The sequence below is a fragment of the Plodia interpunctella genome, chromosome 12, assembly GCF_027563975.2.
Source record: "Plodia interpunctella isolate USDA-ARS_2022_Savannah chromosome 12, ilPloInte3.2, whole genome shotgun sequence".
Lineage (NCBI taxonomy): Eukaryota > Metazoa > Arthropoda > Insecta > Lepidoptera > Pyralidae > Plodia > Plodia interpunctella.
This window is the reverse complement of record NC_071305.1, coordinates 6,719,670-6,740,469: the sequence shown is the minus strand read 5'-3', so window position 1 is coordinate 6,740,469 and position 20,800 is coordinate 6,719,670. Positions and strand designations below refer to the sequence as shown.

Genomic DNA, 20,800 nt, shown 5'->3' with positions numbered 1-20,800 from the left:
CAAAACTTCAAGAAGATCGGTTAGCAGTAAAGCATGAAGAGGGAAAAAACTTACTTTGGCATTTATAATATAATATGATTAGGATTGTGACGACTACATCTTGTATAACAGAAAACTATGATATATTTTTCTGTGGGGTATTTTTTAGTTTTCACTTCTGATAAAATTGTGATGATTGCGTAGTGAAGAGGGAGAGTCCTCTATCCATCTGAAAACTTGGAATTTGTAATATATTGGGAAGATTTAATGAAACATTTTCATACTTATGTATTAGGTATACTTTTTGCAATTTTATAAAATAATAGGCTTAAGACTAGTACAAAGTTACTAACATTAAATAAGTCTCTCTTTATGGGTTCCTAATTTATGTCTGGCAAGATCATTTTTCCTATAGAATCCTCTTGAACATCTATCACATGGGAATGGTATTTGATTGCTGTGCAATTTAGCTGTATGGAAGTCTAGCATTGGTCGGGATGGAAATGCCATCAAACATCCTTCAGCTAAACATTTATACTTGTCAACTTTCTTATGTCTGAAGTTCATATGATGATTCAAAGCTTTGAGTTCGTAGAAACTGCTAGTACACAGTTCACATTTCAAAGGCCTATGGCCTGTATGCCTCCACATGTGTACTTCAATATTTGGCACACTTTTTGAACATATATTACAATAACCAGACTTCTCAGAATGCTGTCGGCCTATATGAATTTTTAAGTTACCCTTTGCATTAAAAGTCCTTCCACAATAGTTACAAACAAAGCTATTCCGTTCTGAATGCAGTCTCATATGTTTTTTTAAATTATTTTGATATTTAAACATGCCATTGCAAAATGAACAAGAAAATTCCTTTTTGCTGGTGTGAACTTTAAGATGTGTTTTTAATTCTTCTCTAGTACAGAATTTTTTGGTGCATGTAGGACACATGTAAGATTTTTCACCAGTATGTCTCTTCTTATGGCGAAGTAAAGTGCTAATTTGGGTAAATCTCCGTGGGCACTCAGAACAGACATAAGGGGTCTCCCCTGTGTGGACACGCATGTGTATTTTAACATCACTTTTTGAAAAAAAACCTTTACCACATGATTCACAAATATAATTTCTTTCTCTATTCTCTGAATGGTTTCTATCCATATGTCTTTTCAAAGTTCCATTATCCTTGTATTTCTTATCACAGGACGGGCAAGGGAATGGCTTCTCATTGGTGTGTGACCTCATGTGGATTGCCAATGTTGATGGATTCTGGCACTTTCGGCCACAAATAGTGCATTTGCTTGATGCTGATTCTTTGAACTTCACCTTTTTCTTATATACTTTCCTTGGATGTTCAAAATCAATATTTTTAGTCTGTTGTACTTCTTGATTGAGTATTTCAAGAGCATCATTAAAATCATTAAGTGAATTGTTGAAATCAAACTCTTCGCCACTGAATGAAGTAATGTCTTCATTTTTTATTTCAACCTTTTGTTCGCATATGAGTTTCGGATCGATAACGTTGGAGTGGGAACGTAATGTCTTGTCAGTAGCTTCACATTTCAAGATGAACTGATAAGTAGTAGCTAATTCTGCTTCACAAGAAATACAAATATGCTCTGGAAGTCCATCACCTTCAACTATGGTTACATTGGTACAGCAAAACATAATTTTCGCACTGATAACTAACTCTTTGTCGTTCTTGTTGAAGATATAAGAATCTCCCTTGTTTTCACAACATATACGGCACACTTTTAGATCCATTACTTGTGTGTGTGGGTATTTAGGTACTGATGAAAAAGCAGAAAACGTTTGCAGATTTATCTCTATTCAATTTTTGGTTCAATTTCAATCGATTTTGTTTTTGTTTTTCTTCGCAAACAGTAGCACACAGTTGTCAGATGACAGTGGCAATGACGTTGACTTTGACAGCAGATTTGTGTTTTGTTTTTACCTCAGTTTATTTTTAAATTAATTACAGAATTATTATTTTTTATTATTTTTTTCGAAATAATGAATAGGGAGTATTACTGCGCATTTATCCCGCCAGAGTACAGCACTGTATGTTAGGTATACAAAAGCTTTGCTGCCTATGTCGATTGAAACGTTTATTTTAGAGTACTTTATTAATCCTTTTATTATGTAAGCATTCTTTTGTAAAAAAATATACAACAATGTAACATATTCGGGTGCCGAAATATTGGGCAAAATCGTTTTCCATAAGATAAAAAAAACTTCGAAAACTATGAAATACGCCGCACGTTGTAAAATTTTCGAGCCAGTAAACGGTCGAAAAGAAGCTCGGAACACTTCACACGTGAAGACTTATTAAAATATGGACTTCATATAGGTAAGATCTTCAGTCAAAATCAAGTTTATATCAGTTTATGACCACAGTTGACCAAATAATGCAGAACATAACCTAAAGAAGTGTTTATTTTTCCTTTAAACTCGCACCACGATTGCGTAGAAGGTATTTTGAGTCATAAATCTACAATAATATTCAAAATTGACGCTTTTTACCTCCATTGGCAATGTTTGTGTACCTTAGTTATACCAGTAGCACCATCTGCGCCGAGCTTTGCGTAATTGCCCTATTTACATTTAATTGTTCGTTCCCTACATCTCTGGTTAACTCGGACCCATAAATCTATGGGTACTTCGGACCAAATATTCGTTGTGTACCTAGTGCTCTTCACCTAACAACTTCATTTTAGCAGAGTCGCAAATTTACACTTGGAAAAAAATCGGAGAATCTTCTTACCAGTTCCAGCAACCTTTCTAAATAGGTCATGAGAGCCTTATAAAAAACACTTTCTCTGAATAAGCAATGAAAAAATCATCTGTGGTTGGTAATATCTTTATGAAAGTGCTTCCGGGTGTACGGAGCGTTGAAGCCGGTATTTTTATTTTGCTGTTGCTCGCGATTCCTATTTTCATGGTTGTGATGTCCCAAAATCCAGAATATGTAAAATAAATCGTTAAATTTTTGGGCGTTTTACGATTGACCGCCTGTCTGATAAAACTGTTCTAGCCTATCAGCTGTAGCAAGAATCTTAGCATGTATCTATCTTTCACAGGAGACATCCACGCGAGTATACGGAGTGGTTCTATACTAGGGCGGGAATTTTTCACGCCTCGTCCGCGACTCCCCATTGTGGCAATTTCTTGTACATTTTCATTTGTGGCAGGATCCATTGCAGGAATTTCTGACTTGACCTATGATTATGATATACCTACTTAATAATAGTCGAGTCGAGACACGACTGACATGATACCCTATCAATCCATTTCATTTATGACTCGGGATTTTTTAGATTTTATTCAATTATTAGCCCCGAGAAATTAATGTAGGTAACTAGGTAAATAAAGTAGTCATATTTTTACACAACTAACCAAAATAGGATTATGTTTTCAGGGTTTCAATGTTCTCGTGTTTCTGCGTGTGGGCTACAGATATAATTCAGATAACAATGTGTGAGGCATCATTAGATTCCTTACCTACATCATTCGTCTCTTATAATATAAGATATTATAAAAGTTATATTATATGTATTGATTCGTCATTAGGTAATATATTTTTTTTATTTTTTAAACAATATTTGTCTAAAAACTAAAATTTTGACCAGTATAATCGAGCGTGGTAACAAAAATAATACCTATAAACTCAAACTCAAATATCTTTATTGCAGTAACTGTGTAGCACAAGGCATAAATGGCACATACAATACAATAGTTTCAATAGTTTACCCTTACAGGCGTGCAATATTAGCGTTAAGTTACACTTATAACACATACTATGTTCTATATATGGGTACGTGCAGTACTTACAAATTAAAATGTTTGAACAAGTTATAAGTAATTAGTCTTTGCACACGATATAATTATTTATGGAATACATACCTATTACTCTATACTATTTACTCTCGTAAGGTACGAGTATTATTACTCATAGTATTCATCCAAATTTTATTGTATAGATAAGTAAGTATTCTATGTTTAACCCTCAAAATACAAAATTAATCTAACTTTATATATACTTATAGTTACTTAGGTAAGTATTTAGAAGACGAAATTAAGTTGTGGCACAGATTACTTCGTGGTAAGTTAGAAAGAACGATATTTTGAAAAATTGTTTCTCAGTTTGGTAATCATATAAAATATTCAAACGTGCGAAAATGAATGCTCCGTTAGGTTGAAAGAAAGGGCTAGGTAAGCTTTGCAAAAACGAGACAATGCATTCTGAGATGCTGGTTACCTTGGAAAAGTTTACACCAACACACAATGTTTGGTTTTATTACAAAAAATGTACTATTGTATTACAACTCCAAACTGTCACAACGTATTTAAAACTGTACAATATGCAAAATGTAGTGTTAGTAGTTGTAGTTCATATCTTGTTTTGTCAATGCTTGTTTTCTTAGAGGTAACGGCAGAATAACTGAACTTGGGTAAGAATATACCTACCTAGGCGCTTAATGCGTGGAGCGCTTTTTAATGAACAACATTATTACCTTTTTATCTAGGTACCCTAGATAGGTACATAGATACTACTTATAAGTTACAAGTCAAATGGCACGCATATCATTCTTGACGACATCAAGCCAACATTTTTTGGTTTTGCACCTTCTGCCATTATGCTGAGCGGAAACTACCTAATTTGGTTCTGGTATCTAGGTACCACTAATAATTAACTACCAGTGACATTGTAATTGCTAATTTTGTGATATCCACCAAATAAATAGTTTTTCTTTCTGTCTATCCATATATGTATATGTGCTATATATAGGTGTGTGCCATATATGTATATGTGCTATATATATATGTGCTATATATACCTACTAGTGTAATCCATCCAAACCTATATTACTATTCATTTGAAGTATTTTTTAAAAAGTAACAGTGAGTTTGTATCATTCTTTGAAATCAAAACGGGAGCAATAAATTAATGTAATTTTATGAGAACATACTTAGTCGGGAGGGTAGAGAGTGTGCCCATATTTTTTTATTCTTAGATCTCCTTGAATCAATCCTTTTAGATGACCATAAAACATGCAATAAGTAGGTATATCATATTATTACTGGTTTTATCATAATAATAATAATAATAATAATTTATTTTCAAAAACTAGTTTACATAATAACTCTTTTTTGATTGATGCCTCCTTTTAAGCATTACGCCTGTGCCAGGAGACATCGCTCTTCCACAACACAATTTATATGTATTTATAAGTATATATGTAGATATAAGTATAAGTATAATTCCATAGTAAGCCATAATGTACCAAGATTTAAACAAGCCTGAAATTTATTTAACATAAACATAATTTATTATACAAGACTAAAATTTTAACAACTTAAGACAAACTTAACTAAAGTATTAAGTACTTTAAAATAATGTTAACCTCTTTTTCACCTAATTCAATAAATTTTCAATTTCCTCATAACTAAGCAGTTTCACCCATTCAACTATCCTATCCCTGCATTGATGATATGATAATGGATATATATTTAACTGTTTATTTATTTTATTATATAATACAGATGAGCGTTTCTCGTATTGTACTCTGGCAAAATATGAATTGGTAACCGGGACCTTTGCCACTATGTTTTTCCGTCTCTTAATTTGAAAATGTATATTGTAAGGTATAGACTTATGTTTTTTTAATATCAAATTAAGCAAATATAATTGTCTAACAGTCAATAAACCTGTGGTTTTATACAGTTGTTCTGTAGAGTACCTTCTTTTTTTAAAGTTAGCAACTTTTAGTAATGCTCGCTGTGCGCGTTCCACCGACAAGAATTTTGTTTTTAGAGCACCACCCCAAACGGGGATGCAGTAAATTAGTACAGATTGTACTAAAGAAATATATATTTTCGAAAGAAAATTTTTTGTTTCCAAATTACTGTCTTTCTCTGGTTTAGTAATGAGATGTCGCAGAGTTTTGAATATCCAGATTAATTTTCGTACTCTATCTGATAGTTGTTCCAAGTGCGGATACCACGATAACCTTTGGTCCACTACAACTCCAAGATATTTAGTGCACGAAACAACGATCATACCAATTGCTAATTAAATATATTATTACTAGCTTTTGCCCACGGCTTCGCCCGCGTAAATTTCCCACGGGAACATTATTTTTTCTGGGTAAATAGTACCCTATGTCCTTCTCCACACTTTAAACTACATATTGTATGCAAAATTTCAAGAACATTAGAGAGATAAAGCGTGACGAGGTAACAAATAAACTTACTTTAGCAATTATAATATTAGTTAGGATTGTCACATTTTTTGATACGAGTACCGTTACAAAAAAGCAGGTAAATAATGGACCCGTATACCGTAACCCTTCCCATAAACCGTTCAAAAAGGGTTGCGGTCCCCACCCTCACTGGCTCCGCCCCTTGTTGACAGGGGGTCGTTTGAGCAGCATTTGTCAATCACTAGACATTTTAGTACCTTGCGAATAACATCATCTAAGATTTCATTCACCATGGCGCTTTGGACACCATATTCTCAAGAAGTGGCGCTGGACTTAAGCAGAGCTACTGTTAAGTCGGAGCCGCCAAGAAGTGTTGAAATTGACAATTCTTCGCCACCATTCCCTGATTACGTGTACCAACGTTACAGTGCTTCACCAGTGGAACAAATACCGAATAGACAGCCTTACTTCGCAGGCTTCTCGTATCCTCCGTCGTTCAGTGTCCCATCAGCCGCAATATCTCCAGATTCAGTTGGAAGCTCTTGGTCTCGTACGCTCCGTTCACCGAAGTCCATCAACACTGCACCATCGCCCCCTGAATCTCCAGAATTATATGAGACAGAGTCATTGTCTGATGATGTCGAGTATCAAGCGTTCGAGAGAGATGCACTGAGGGCTATGCAGGAGAAAAATGGAGGTTGTTTATTGGGGAATAATCCGAGGATGCGGCGTGCCGTCCAGACCAGTCAAGCGGCAGATGACTCGTACAGAAAACAGAGAGAGAGGAACAACTTTGCCGCTAAACAGAGTAGAGACAGAAGGAAGTTGAGAGAGGTCCGTCTCGCCTTCCAAGTAACATTTTTGAAAAAGAAGATGGCTGATCTCCGCGCTAGATTGGAAGCTGGTCTGTGTGCGCGTTGCCATAATGTTTGCGAGTGCAGAATTTAAGTACAGCTGGACTATTGTAGTTTTAAGTTAATTATAATTATTCTGATTATTTTGATGTCTGTCGTGCAATTTTAATTTACGAAATTAATTAATACAAATGTAAATTATATGTGTAATTAATAAATACATATTTCGTGACATGGTTATTTTTATTTACCTTCCCATATTAGATTATTCCATCTTAATTAATAAATTAATATGATGACATATCTAAGTACGTTATTTGAATGTACCTAGGTACGAACGTATTCGAAAATACTTAAAAAAAGGTTAAATGTACATATACGAGTACTTGTCAAAAGTATCCATACTAGGTAATATTATATAGAAAGATTTTGTTTATTTTTTTTTGTAACCAATAAACTCAAAAAATACAAAATCGATTTTGATGAAATTTGGAACCTACCCAATGATGCCGGCTATACACTATCGCTAAACTTTGGCTGATTTGGCATATAAATTTGGCATTTTCTTTGCAAAAAACAAAAGCTACTCAGTGTTTATTCGCATCGGCATCTGTCTGAGTTCGACGATAGTATATGTACTTATTTGGTATGACGCGGACAAAATGAGAAAATAAATGCAGATGGAGCGCTAAGTATAATAAAGTCTCTAAATTTGATGAAATAAAATAAATTAAATATCTATATTGTCCATCAATAATCCGCCCACCATACAACTAAACGTGATCGTCCATATCGCAATTCTTGGCTCTGTCTACGCCGTAAGAGATCGAGACGTGATAATGTTCTATCAATTCGGAGAATCAAATCTACGATGAAATTGTAATATCTTGAATCCGATCGCACTTCAAAAACATTTGGCACGCGCATTACCAAAACATTGAAGGTATTCGGTGACACTCATATCAGTGTGTTTGTCTGGCATATCAGATCGCCAATACCTGTCAAAGGATTGTTTGTTCTGCGCACACGCCGGCCATGTGGTAGTATTGATGCGATCGCTCAATCGGATGAGATGATTCACTTTGACAGCTGCCTAATATTTTCATTTGTACTTATATTGATCTACAGAGATTGATGTAGATACTTAAATCAATAATTTAAAGAGCTGTTCTCTCATAGCTCTGCCGCGTATTTGCTGATTTAACTAGGTAATCTTTGGAAAAATCATAATATAAGTTTTTCATAGGACAGTAATATAAACCCTGGGACTTTTCAGTTCTCAGGAAGGCGTTCTTAAGCACTAGACCACGATCGCTTCTTGTTCAGTAAATATTTTTATATAAAAAGCAGTTATTGATCGCGGTCGTTACATAAGCGACTGAATAGGGTTGCGTGGTGCATTACGTGATAGGGGAGAACCCTTCCGATTCAATTAGGGTTGGCCCTCGCAACGTCAGAAGGGAACACGGAACCCTAAAATGGAATGTTTTACTTAGCCAGAATAAATTGTAAGGTTTTATTCAAGCCAAAATAACTCCAGATGTGGCAGTTTATACCAATCTCAAAATTAATCCTACTATGTATCATACTTCATACTATAGAAATGAGAAAATTGTGTGCGAATGTGACTGAGTGTCCTCACTCAGTCACATTCGCACATATAATAGGATTTAATAAAATAGTCGAAATGAAAGAAAAGAAGGAACACTTTTGATACTTAATTTTTTTTAATTCAATCTGTGAATAGTGTATAGTATCTAGTTTAAACAAATTATTATAATGATAAATGTATGAAATCATAGGTATTAAACACACGCACTTACTAATAAATTGTCAATGGCATTTTCAGTATGACTAAATAAAATATTAAGCTTAACAATTTTTCACTGTTCGTTAAATAAACCATTTTGAGACATGTAGACATTTAGAAAACCTATTTTAAAGCATTTTGAAAAACCAATGAAAAAGCATCTCAGTAATATTACGTAATATTAGAGTTAACATATGTATCTAATTGCAATCGAGTTATCTTCGAAGACACATGTCTGAGAATAGACCCCCGTAGCTTGGCTTTCACTAATAAAATAAATATCACCATTACAGGAATAACATGAAAAGAATTGAAAACACTTGAAGACAACGTTACAATTTTGTTGCCGCCATTGATTACGATTAACAAATCCGTGCTTAAAACTTGCAAAACATTCGTTAGAAATAAAATAAAAGCACCTACTGTTGTCCTTATTACATGTCTGAGATTTCTACTCGCACTAATTTTACCTTTATTCCTCGCGACTAAAAATATCCTTATAAATAACAACGTATTAATTATAACAATGATTAATTTGACACAATAATATGTGCAATGATAGATATATAAATAATGACGACATTGCTTTATTACGACAAGAAACATTATGCCAATTGGACAACTCACGATCCAGATGAGAGATGTGATAACTCCAAAATTCCATTTGTCTAGCACAAATACCGCAACAACTTTGTCGTATAGGTTCTTGGTGAACACAAACATCCATAGAAGCAGAACGAAGTCAGTGCAGAAGCTGATCACCAGAGAAGCGTCAATGAGCAATAAGTCTAAATCGGAGGATTTTGGTGGATCAGTGAGGAAATAATATTCACATATGGTATTCAGTATTATGGTAGCGGTCATGTTAATGAGGACCTTTTCGTCGAACTTCCTGCAACGTGGAATGAGCACCAGCAGGACAATCTGCGTGAGAAGACCGGCGCACGATATGGCGATACCAATCAGCCAAGTCACTTTGAAAATTAAGATCGTAGCGGGCTCTAGCTCTTTCATGATTCGCCCGTCTTGTTTACAAACTGCCGGATTGATTTAGCTACCGTTGCGGTACGAAGAAATTGTGGTGCATTTAAGTAGGTACCAATTGTATTTAAAATACATCCTGTGTTTACATCTGTGGGTAAATACGGTGTTACTGAAATGAAAATAAATGAATAACTATTGGAATTATGAATTCTTAAAGACATGTAAATGTGAAAAATTAAGCAATATTGGGTACAATTAATCTGTCATGATAAATCTACTGGCTTGATTTCGATGAAAATTTTTTGCACGGGTATTGTGCTGGAATAGCACTTGGTACATTTTTATCACTAGTATAGAAACTAAAGTTTCGTTAGGAGAGTAGCGTTAATTATTTGGCAGTGTTACGAAAATTTAACTCCGTATCAGCGTGGCACGCAATTTTATTTTTAGATTAATTTTTATCATTTATACGCGAGCGTACGTATATGACGCAAGAGCAGTAAGACATTTAAATTTATCATAACATATTTAACACAGCTTTCAAACTAATAATAAAATGGAACTCACCCAACGGGATTGACTATTCCATACAGCGCATTGCACTAAATGTTCGGTTATCGCGGTAGTGAACGAACCACCGAAGTGCCTGTTTATAGAATATCGAGTATTAAACGATATTAGCAATGGATCTACTAGCATAACCTATCAGTTATATGGACTGTTGCGATGATACTGCCGCTTTTTATGACACAAAATTACCACCCGTCAGCTCCAATTTATGTTGATGTGTTTATTAACTAGCGAGTAAGTATTTATCACGGGGGCACTCCGCTAAATATCTCCATAGATCATACCTAGTTAATTACCTGATGGCTTTTTCAAACCATGGTACATTTCATTTACGCAATTAGCTAAATTGGAGTGAAAAAAATTATAGTCATTCAAGTCACTTCATTGTTTTGCCATGCCGATTCAAATTAAATTATCTTCTTTTAATAACTAAAAAACATAGTCCCTTCCCGTTGTCTATCTCTATGTGATCTTTGAACGGATTTTTATGTTTTTTTAAATAAATAGTGTGATTCTTGAACAAGGTTTATATAATATGTATAATTTATTATGATTTTACCCGAGCAAAGCCGGGCCGGGCCGGGCCGCTAGTTAATATTATATATTTTAATTATACATATAGAAATATTCATTACAAATGGTTTCAGATTTTTCGTTTCAAAAATATGTTTTTGTCTGGCTTAGCGCTCGATTGAAATGGTTAATTTAACCAATTACCTAGTGATCATTTGTGTGAAACTAACAATTGAAATGTTCGCCTTGTTGGATCTAATGGATTAAATTATCTTACATTACATTAACACAATCAGACATTATTTTTTATTTATTCAATGTCCGTTCATACTACTAATATGTATTTGTTTGTAAAGAATATACTCAAAAACTACTAGACCGATTTGGTGAAATTTGTAACAGAGTAAAACTAGACCTTCATTTGTTCTCCGCTTCTAAATAGTACTTACTTCGTTTACGCATAATCTTGGTATAACTTAAGTGTTTAAGTTTTATAATAAAGGTTTTATATTTAACTAGCGGCCCGTCCCATTTTCACTCGGGTAAACTTCATCAAAATGCGTTGCGTAGTTTTAAAGATCTAAGCATACATACATAGGGACAAACAGCAAGAAGCGGATTTTTTGTATACTATGTAACTAGTGATTAGGTAGGTAAATGCTTACCTACAGGAGTAGGCCACCGACCGGAAAAAGATGGAACAGAAATAGTCAATAAAATCAAGGTCATACATCCGATTTCGTCTATCTATATATGTTGCACACACACATATATATGTACGAAAATAAAATATAGACATCTATGTCTGTCCACATTTAGTTCGCGTGTAAAAAGTTCAAAACATCGATTAATTACCCATGTCGGTGTCTTGTCATGTTCTATTACATGATAATAGCATTAACGAGTGTCAAGTAAAGTTTATTATATTGATAGTTCCTGTTACGTTTATTTGCTAATAAATATTCCCGCTCGCTCGAGCCATGATTTTTTTTCATCTCATTATTTAAATTAGTTTAAGTAGAGTAAGTGACACACATACTTTACTTAAACTAAACTATACCCACTAATATAGTAACCCTTATAAAATATACCCTTTTGTGAGTATTATTACTTCTTCATGCTCGACAAAGAAAAAAGGAGCTAGAAAAAAGTCCTATGACACGATTTTTTACCTACAGGAATATTCTAAACACTATACATACACGTTTTAAAAAAACTAACACAATTCTCTAATGTTAATTTATTTTCGGCTACCCTATTACTTCACATTGCATTTACGGAGTGCATTCGTATTGTACAATGTTCTGATTGGCTGTCGTCTTGCCGCCTATTTTATTGCACAAAGACGTACTACACCGCCATTGGTGCGGCCGATTGCGCAATATAACGTGTATCACATAAGGTATTGTAAGGTCAAAAAATGCTTTTTTTTTGCAACGTAAAGGATGTCTTGAATGTAATAGAATTAATATTGCATTTAATTTAACAGTAGTTATTCACAATAGTTTATAAGCTTATCGTGTAAGTAGTATAGATAATTATTTTGTGTTATGAGTAAAATAGACCAAACTAGCTTTTACTCGCGGCTTCGCCCGCGTGAATTTCCTACGGGAATATTTATTTTTCCGGGACGAAATTCTATGTCCTTCACCATACTTTAAACGACATGTATGCAACATTTTATGAAGGTAACAAACTTATTTTCGCATTTTTATTATTAGTCAGGATATTAATAATAATAAAAACATATGTTTCTTTGCCTTACAAGGCAGACATCTTGAGCAATATACCGCTCTGGCCGTTTTTGCGATTGACGTCCAAAGCCGAGGTTCGTTCCCATCTGGGAGCCCTTTGCGCTGTTACTGTTTCGGCTGTACGGTCCTTGTGACTGTCGCCATTAACCTCCGGATAAGTTTTAAAGCTCGACGTAGCTACCATCTGCTAGTAGGCTTCGATAAATATAAATATTGTCCTAGATAAGGAAAGTTAAATACTACATAACGTACCTATCGTATGCAAAAAAGCTAGATTAGTCAAAAAGGAAAACTTTATTTGGCTGCTCGAAATATATATGTAAAAACTACATAGCATTAAACAAAGTTCCTTCCTGCTGTCTGTCGTTATGTATCCGGGTTTCTAAAGGAAGGTTTTGGTGTATAGGTAATTTATTATGGTTTTACCCGAACAAAACCAGGACTAGCCGCTAGTTAGGTACATATTTACATGTTAAGTATTTTATAACGTGGTAGGTGTCATATTGTTATACACACTAAAGTATTTTTTTGAATAAGTCATAAAAAAATGCTTTTTAATAAGACATTTTATGGGGGTTTAAAAGTTACAATGGGTACTTTTTGAGCAAAACAAAAGAAAAATATGTAGATATGCGGGAATCATTACACCGGATTAGTGCGATGAGTCCAATTCAGTTACACGGCAGTTTTGCAAATGGTCGTGTTGAAGAATATTCGCTCTTTGTTTTGAAGGCCAAATTGCATTAGATAAAAATACGTCCATTTTCTTTGTCCTACACTGTACCGTTGCTTTAGAAATGCATGCTTTGTTTTGTTCCAGAAAGGGCAACCCTTTTGTGTGCTACTAATCCGTCACGAATGTTGCGACCGATACTGCGAAAAGATCACAATTTGCATATTGCGTTTTGCAAATGCTTTTCTGTTCTTTTTGTTTCGGAGAAATTTCTTAAAATTTACCTACGTCAGAGAGGCATGGAGAAGTTTGATTTTTGCACAGAGAAACTTTTTTAAGAAATACTACCTTACCTACCTTGAAATTACTACCTACCTACCTACCTTAAATACCTAATAAAACACACTACATCAAAAAAGTTTTTTGATGTATTATATATATATATATATGTATAATGTAGGTACCTAAGTCAGATTTTTATAGATGAAATATAAATAAAATGAAAAATTCTGGAATCGAGCAGAAAATTTTAAAAATTAGTTAAAAAGCATGTGTAATAGATATGTGTATCAAAACCATTTGTAAATTGTCATTTATATTATTGCAAGTCCTCCTTAATTAAATAATTGTAGATGCTTTTATGATTTACACATATTATTTTTCAAAGTACAGCACATAGTTTGTGATTGTGCAAATTTTCCCAGTCTTTTTATATGAATGAATAAATATATATTTACGTTTAGGTAGTATAGCAGAAAAGACAATTTTTTTAGCTCTCATTATTGGACCAATCTGCTGATCGGATTTCAAACTAAATACAGTTCATCAAAATATAAACATAGTGACCACCGGAAATTAACAGGTTAACAGGAGTACGAATTTTGTTTTTATACGAAAGCTTATAATAAATTTTATGATTCTACTGCTCATGATGTCTAGATATCTCTTATATTCGTATTCTAGAACGTTTATAAACATAAAACGTACGTACGTATGCAATTATGTTACAATATATTAAACATGTTTATGTCAAAGCTTCACACTCCTAGGTCTCTAAATATTTAAGTTTGACATGAAAATGTTCCTGTGAAAGTAATTTGTGAATACATTTCTCATTTTAGATACCTATTGCCATTTACAAAAACAGTTTAAATATTTAGTTCCGTATTTTTGAGGCCAAATTGTGAAAAAAAAAACATAAACTACCTAAAAATAAAATGTGTTAACTAGAATTGTAATAAAGCCGTCATTAACTTTTTGAAAACAGAGAGAGTATTGATTGACATTTAGGACATAGGAAAAGACATGGAAAAAAAAGACTGAATCAATGGTTTTCCATTCGTATTTAATAAATATACATAAATAAAATACCTTTGCCTAGCAGTGGGACGAATTGGTTTAAAAATATAAACATACTAAACGCACTTATTTTGTAGCCTATTGTCCATATGTTGAAATTCGACACTGGAGTAAGTACTATAGCACCCCGACCCAGCGTTGCTCGGGTAAAACCGCAATAAATTAAACACCTAAATCTTGAGGATAAATAATGAGTAAGGTAGAATAGTTTTTGTTTCAATCTATCATATCCCTGTACCCTAGTATTTCGACTTTCGTTCCATCTTCCATCCTATAGGTCCTTACATATCCTGTGTCCTTAATTTTTCCATCCCATACTTCCCTTCTGGTAAGTACATTGTAAAAAATATGTTATAATCTAGATCTTGGTTATTTAATATTCTTTATTAAGAACTTTTTAGACCTTTTTGACTCCTTTTATACAATTTATCTCTTCTCTTCTCTTTTACTGTTTCGTTTACGTATATCGTAGCAGGTTCATATGTAAAATATTGTAAAAGTATTTAAGTAGGTATGTTATGATTCGAGTGTTGGTAGGTTGTACTCTAGAACAAATTCTTTACTTGATATTTCCCGTACATCTGAGCAAATTCATAACGAAACTATACCTAAGGGTTTTTGACATCGATACCCTAATAAAATTGAATAAAGATGATAATATTAATTCGATTTCAGGTATTCCGTTCGATAGTACAGTAGAAAGTACCTCTGACGTATTTCGACAGAGCGGCAGCAGGCGCGCTTCTGAATATATCGTCATGACTTTTAAACCATGCATTAAATTATTTTAAAAGCAAAAAATCATTTATAATAAGTACTTGTCGCGATAAACTTTTGCATTTTAATAAAGGATTCATACGAGTATTTGTAGTGAATATGTACAGTCAAACATCACGTAATGATTTGAATTATATAATATATATAATAAATATAAAATATTTTAAAGTTTAAAAGTAGCTGAAATAAAAAAGATAGCTATATGCTGTCTGTCGCGGACTTTTTTATAGGTAATTTTTCCCATACCAACAATTGATGTTGAACACTGAGAAAACAGCGTTCGAAAGGAAAACTATCTATCGACCGTTTTTTCCCCGACATACTATACAATTTCAGTTCCCATAAAAATCCTTGATAAAAAAAACGGAATAAAATATACTCATGTTCATCCTGACATTCCATTCTACATATTAGCGAAAGAATTTTTTAAATCGGTGCAGTAGTTGCGCAGATAACCCCAAACATACAAATACTTCCTTTTTAATTAGCATATCCATGCCATAAATGCATGGTATAAAATAGTTCTGCTAAGTTAGTATCCCCTAAACCAAGTCCTGAACTTACTTGGGTCTAATTTATTTGTAAACTTTAGTAGCTAAATGTTATCTAAATGAAAATTTCGTCAAAATCTTCAATTTTGAGAACCCAATCTTCATAGATATAGAAAAAGTATTTACGTATTTTGACGACCTCCGTGGCCTGATGGTCATTAAGCCAGACATGGCACGGCATGGGAAATGATCTTTTTCAGATTGACCTGCGTCGTGGATGTTTATCTATATATGTATATGTTATAGAAAATAGTATCGTTGAGTTAGTATCCCATAACACAAGTTTCTAACTCAATCTGTGTGATTTGTTCCTATATAGGTATTTAATTAATATTTTAATTTAACCAAACCGTAAAAGGGATTAACTTAGTGTTGTAACAGATACGACATTTATTCTTAAAATCCCGTCTGGCTCCTAGATAAAGGGTTAGTTCCAACCAGAATTTCCCTTTCATAACTCTATTATACACCTGGATTAGCAAAACAATGTACCTACAAGGCACAGATAAAAAGCAGCAATCACATTTATTTGGGGGCAATAAAAATGGCTACCTTTTTACTGGAGCTTCCTCGATGCGGCGAAGTTCAAGGCACGTGCCGCCTACCAGCCCTTTGATGGTGCCCGGCTGGCCATAAGGGCCTCGTATTCTTTTGTTTTCCGCTTCCATAGACATCACATAGTTATTTTTAATCCGCACAATTTACAATAGACCCGCACTTTTGCTAAAAAGTCTGAATGTCCAAGACAGATAAGAAATTTATGACTGTTTTAAGCGAAGTAAATTTATTGTTGTGACCATTGTGACTACTAAATATTATGGCAAAGGTGTTGTCGTAAAAGTGTAAGAGTTTCCATTCTCTATTATTTTATGATTGAATACCACAGTAAAAATAATCATAGGTGCGCGCTAAAATACTCGTTGATGAAAGGCTTAAGCTGGTTTGTTTGAAACAAACAAGAAAATAGAAATGGTGATAACAATGACGAATGTAAATGGCGATAAAGTAGTAAAGTAGTTTTAATGAATGAAAATAAAATTAAAACCAGGTACGAATATGATATTGTCGCTTTTTTTAACATTTAAAATTACCTATTGAAATATCGCCAGCTTCTAAAATGAAGAACAAAATCTGACGAAACCATAGCGAAAAACTAGATATTACGTATTCATAAACTATACATCTTTATTGTCAATGGAATCGTTTCTTGCGATATCAATAGCCTGTCATAGGATAATCTGAATTGAGAACGATTCGACCAGGAAACCTTTCATATAATCAGACCACCGTGACATCATTATACAAAGTAAAGAGTTGTCTATTTGTCCGTCTGTCCGGAAGTATCGAGATAATAGCTGACGTGAATAGTCCGGCGACAGTTGCGTTGTGATCGCTTGGTCAATTTCTGTGAAAAATGGGATATGGTGGACATACGCTTCATTAATTATGTCCATAAGTTTTTGTTACCGAACGGGACATTTCTAATACTTAGGGAATTCATTTTGGCGGAAATATTGTTGACTAAGCCATTATGTACTTCTCAATATATTTTAAACAATTTAATGTACATTCTTAACTTAGTTATTTTAGGTAACTCTTAAAATGTTTTAAATCACTTAGATACTAATTACTAAATTTGTTTAGATAAATGGATAAAATAGAAACGGAACAAACAAAATAATTTAAAAAAATATTGTTTTTCTACCTTGGCTATTTAGTAATTAGTATCTATTTTACAATTGGTATATTTTGAATCATCTTTCGAAACCTTTGTTCAGACGAAAAATACAACTATTAGTTAATTACCTACCTATGTCTTCAAAACAACAATAACAACAACGAAGAGAAAACTATTTAGGCATTTATTATATATTTTTTTATTACATGCCTTGTTTTCAATCAATAGTTCACATATTATGAATTAGGTATCATGTCATTTTTGCAACAAGTCAAATCAGATGCTATTTTCTAATGTCTAAAGCAATATTTTTCTTAGATCTGACGTCACAATTACGTCAAAAAAAAACAATATAATAGTTGAACAAGCATAAAATATAATAAATTTATATATAAAATTAATCAAACTGTATTTGGTTACTTAAATAACATTATGCATTCAATATATTTTGCCACTTTGATAAAACCTATATTAAATCAAATAAATCATGATATTATATTTGTGAAATCATTATTATAGGTTACTAGGTTTTCCCGACGTTCCGGTGGAGTTTATGTCCTTCCACCGTGCTTCAAACTACGTGTTTGCAAAAATTCAAGAAGATTGGTTCAGTAATTTACTTTCGCATTTATCATTGAAATATTAAAAATCGGTGAAATTATATTAATTTACATATTTACCTTCTCAAATGCATCTTATTTTACCAACGAATATTATATGAAATATTTTTAACTATTCTCATGTTGTTCTGAAATCATAAATTGAAGCAAATAAATAAATTTAATTTTATTTGTGCAAATACATACATGCTTAACATATGCAAAAATCAAGTTGCAAGCGATACCCTTGTCTCAATTCCTTATCAGTTACAGTAGTTGAGCTATTGTTCTCATGTTATTAGTGCCGTTAGGCCCAAGAGCAGGTAGCACATAACCCTTTCCTTATCTACTCAACTACCGCCGGGGGTAACAATGCACCCTACCCCTGCACTTAGCCCCGCCTCTAAAGCTTAAAGGGACGCGTGAGCAAGCCACATAGAATCACTTGTGTTCTCCGCTCCTTGAGAATCACACGTTATAATTTCTTTTCCAAATTCCTTAAAAAAGTGACTACCATGGCTCTTTGGACCCCGTACGCTGAAGAGACTGCTTTGGACTTATCAAAGCCTGTTGTGAAGGAGGAAAGGCTTTCGCCAGAAGCCGCGTATCCAGTTGAAACATTGGAACACCCATTCTATGGATATCCTTATATCCACCAAAGTGCATCGTTACCAGCGCCATTACCAGTGCCGTTGCCCATGGGACATCCAGTCTATTACGGCTACCAGTACCCACAGCCAGCCTTCAGAGCGCCTTCAGTCCAGATGTCTCCCGAATCTGCATGCAGCACTTGTTCCGGCTACGAGAGTGCCCCAGCTCCTGCAGTCCCTGTCAGCCCGAGTTATGGGCCCAAAGCAGTGCCTCTTTCTCCACCAGAATCTCCAATTTCACAGAAGAGATGTTACGCAGACGTCGACGAGTTGTCAGATGATCCCAACTACAAAGCATTCGAGGAGAATGCGTTGAGAGTGATGGCTGAGAAGAACGGAGGTGCTCTGTTGGGAAATAACCCAAGAATGCGCCGCGCCGTGAAGTCAACAAACCAGGATTCGGCCAATGATTCCTACAGAAAGCAGAGGGAGCGCAACAACTTCGCAGCGAAACAGAGCAGAGACAGGAGGAAGATGAGGGAAATTCATCTCGCGTTGAAGGTGTCTTACTTGAAGAATGAGATGGCCAAACTGAAAGCACAGTTGGCTGCGAGCGTGTGTGGACGCTGCCATCAACAATGTTGATAATATTTTTAGCTGTATGCAATGTAAATAGATTTAGCGTGCAATTCACATCTTAGTTGTAATGAAATGTAATATTTGTAAATGTATGTGCAATTTATTCTAAGTTTGTAAACATTGTAGTCAATAACAATAAGAAAAAACGAATATGATTGGTATTAGTTTTAAGTTTGTTATGTGCAATGTAACTTAGAAAATGTTAGGTCTAAGTACCTATGTGACTATGTAATGACATGAACCGATAATGTAAGAGATAACTGTACAAAAATAATACAATAAATAAGTTGTATTCTATTAAATCCTTTCATTTAAAAACGCGCCTACCCTCATAACTTTTAAACGAAGACTCGGATCCTCACCTGTACAATACAAGGCACAATATGCATGACAACGTCTTCATTTTGTAATAGAAAAAATTACACTCATTATTAAACACTTTTAGATAGCTAAGTAGTCGATTTAGAAAAAGATTTAAATACAATAGATACGTTTTGGTCCCATAATTTGCTTCTATCTTCGCATAACATAATTCACAATAGTAATGTACAACTGCACCATACATTAAAAACCCTAAAAACACAGTGTTGTGTTAGCTCGTAGCTTCGTAGCGGCCGTAGCACGTTGAAAAGCTACGAAATACTACATTATTTCTACGAAGTAATTTCTAAACTTGTAATATATGTATTTGGAATTATTTTGTAAACATTTTAAATGTCCACGTTTCTATTACCATCTGACATTATTAATAAATCAAGCTTCTATTCGAAAAATGTTTCATGCAGCTAGAAGCCTGATTTTGTGGACTTGGTGCAATCATTTACGTGTAAATCGTAAGTTAAATATTAATCGGTAGATAAATAAATTGTTAAAAACTTATAATAATCAGTTTTCGAAATGTATGTATAATAGTAACTTTATGTTGATATATTGATATTTGTCAACGATTTTTAGAGCGCTAGTTAGTTCAAATCAAAATATTATTATTTTTATGGCTGAATTATTATGATGTTCACTTATTGTCCAAAACAATATCCATCTTTGGCATCCCGTTACATTGCAATATGCATCGCAAAATTTGTGCGTGTGACAAAAATCACAGGTGCTAGACGCCGTATTGTCACCTCCGGGATTATCCACTGGCGAACCATAGACATTGCAGCTTTAGATAGCCATCTACCGCGCATTTTAAACCAAGAAAAATAAACCTTATGACGCATGTAATACAGTGTAAAAAGAAAGCAAATAAAATTGTCATCGAAGCTTGACGAAT

At 33.9% G+C, this 20,800-nt stretch overlaps 3 protein-coding genes across 3 annotated transcripts; 2 read left to right on the top strand and 1 right to left on the bottom strand.

Annotated features, from left to right (window-relative positions):
• Positions 1–254: 254 nt before the first annotated feature.
• On the bottom strand, positions 255–1,867 carry LOC128674230 (gastrula zinc finger protein XlCGF57.1-like). The gene has a single exon (XM_053752689.1). The coding sequence runs from the start codon at positions 1,735–1,737 to the stop codon at positions 334–336; it is 1,404 nt and encodes a 467-aa protein (XP_053608664.1). The 5' UTR covers positions 1,738–1,867; the 3' UTR covers positions 255–333.
• A 4,518-nt stretch (positions 1,868–6,385) lies between these two features.
• LOC128674386 (thyrotroph embryonic factor-like) lies at positions 6,386–7,343 on the top strand. Its single transcript, XM_053752883.1, has one exon. It carries the CDS (start codon positions 6,468–6,470, stop codon positions 7,122–7,124), a length of 657 nt encoding a protein of 218 aa, XP_053608858.1. The 5' UTR covers positions 6,386–6,467; the 3' UTR covers positions 7,125–7,343.
• Positions 7,344–18,626: 11,283 nt separating this feature from the next.
• Positions 18,627–19,792, top strand: LOC128674206 (D site-binding protein-like). Its single transcript, XM_053752630.1, has one exon. It carries the CDS (start codon positions 18,814–18,816, stop codon positions 19,531–19,533), a length of 720 nt encoding a protein of 239 aa, XP_053608605.1. The 5' UTR covers positions 18,627–18,813; the 3' UTR covers positions 19,534–19,792.
• The last annotated feature ends 1,008 nt before the right edge of the window (positions 19,793–20,800 follow it).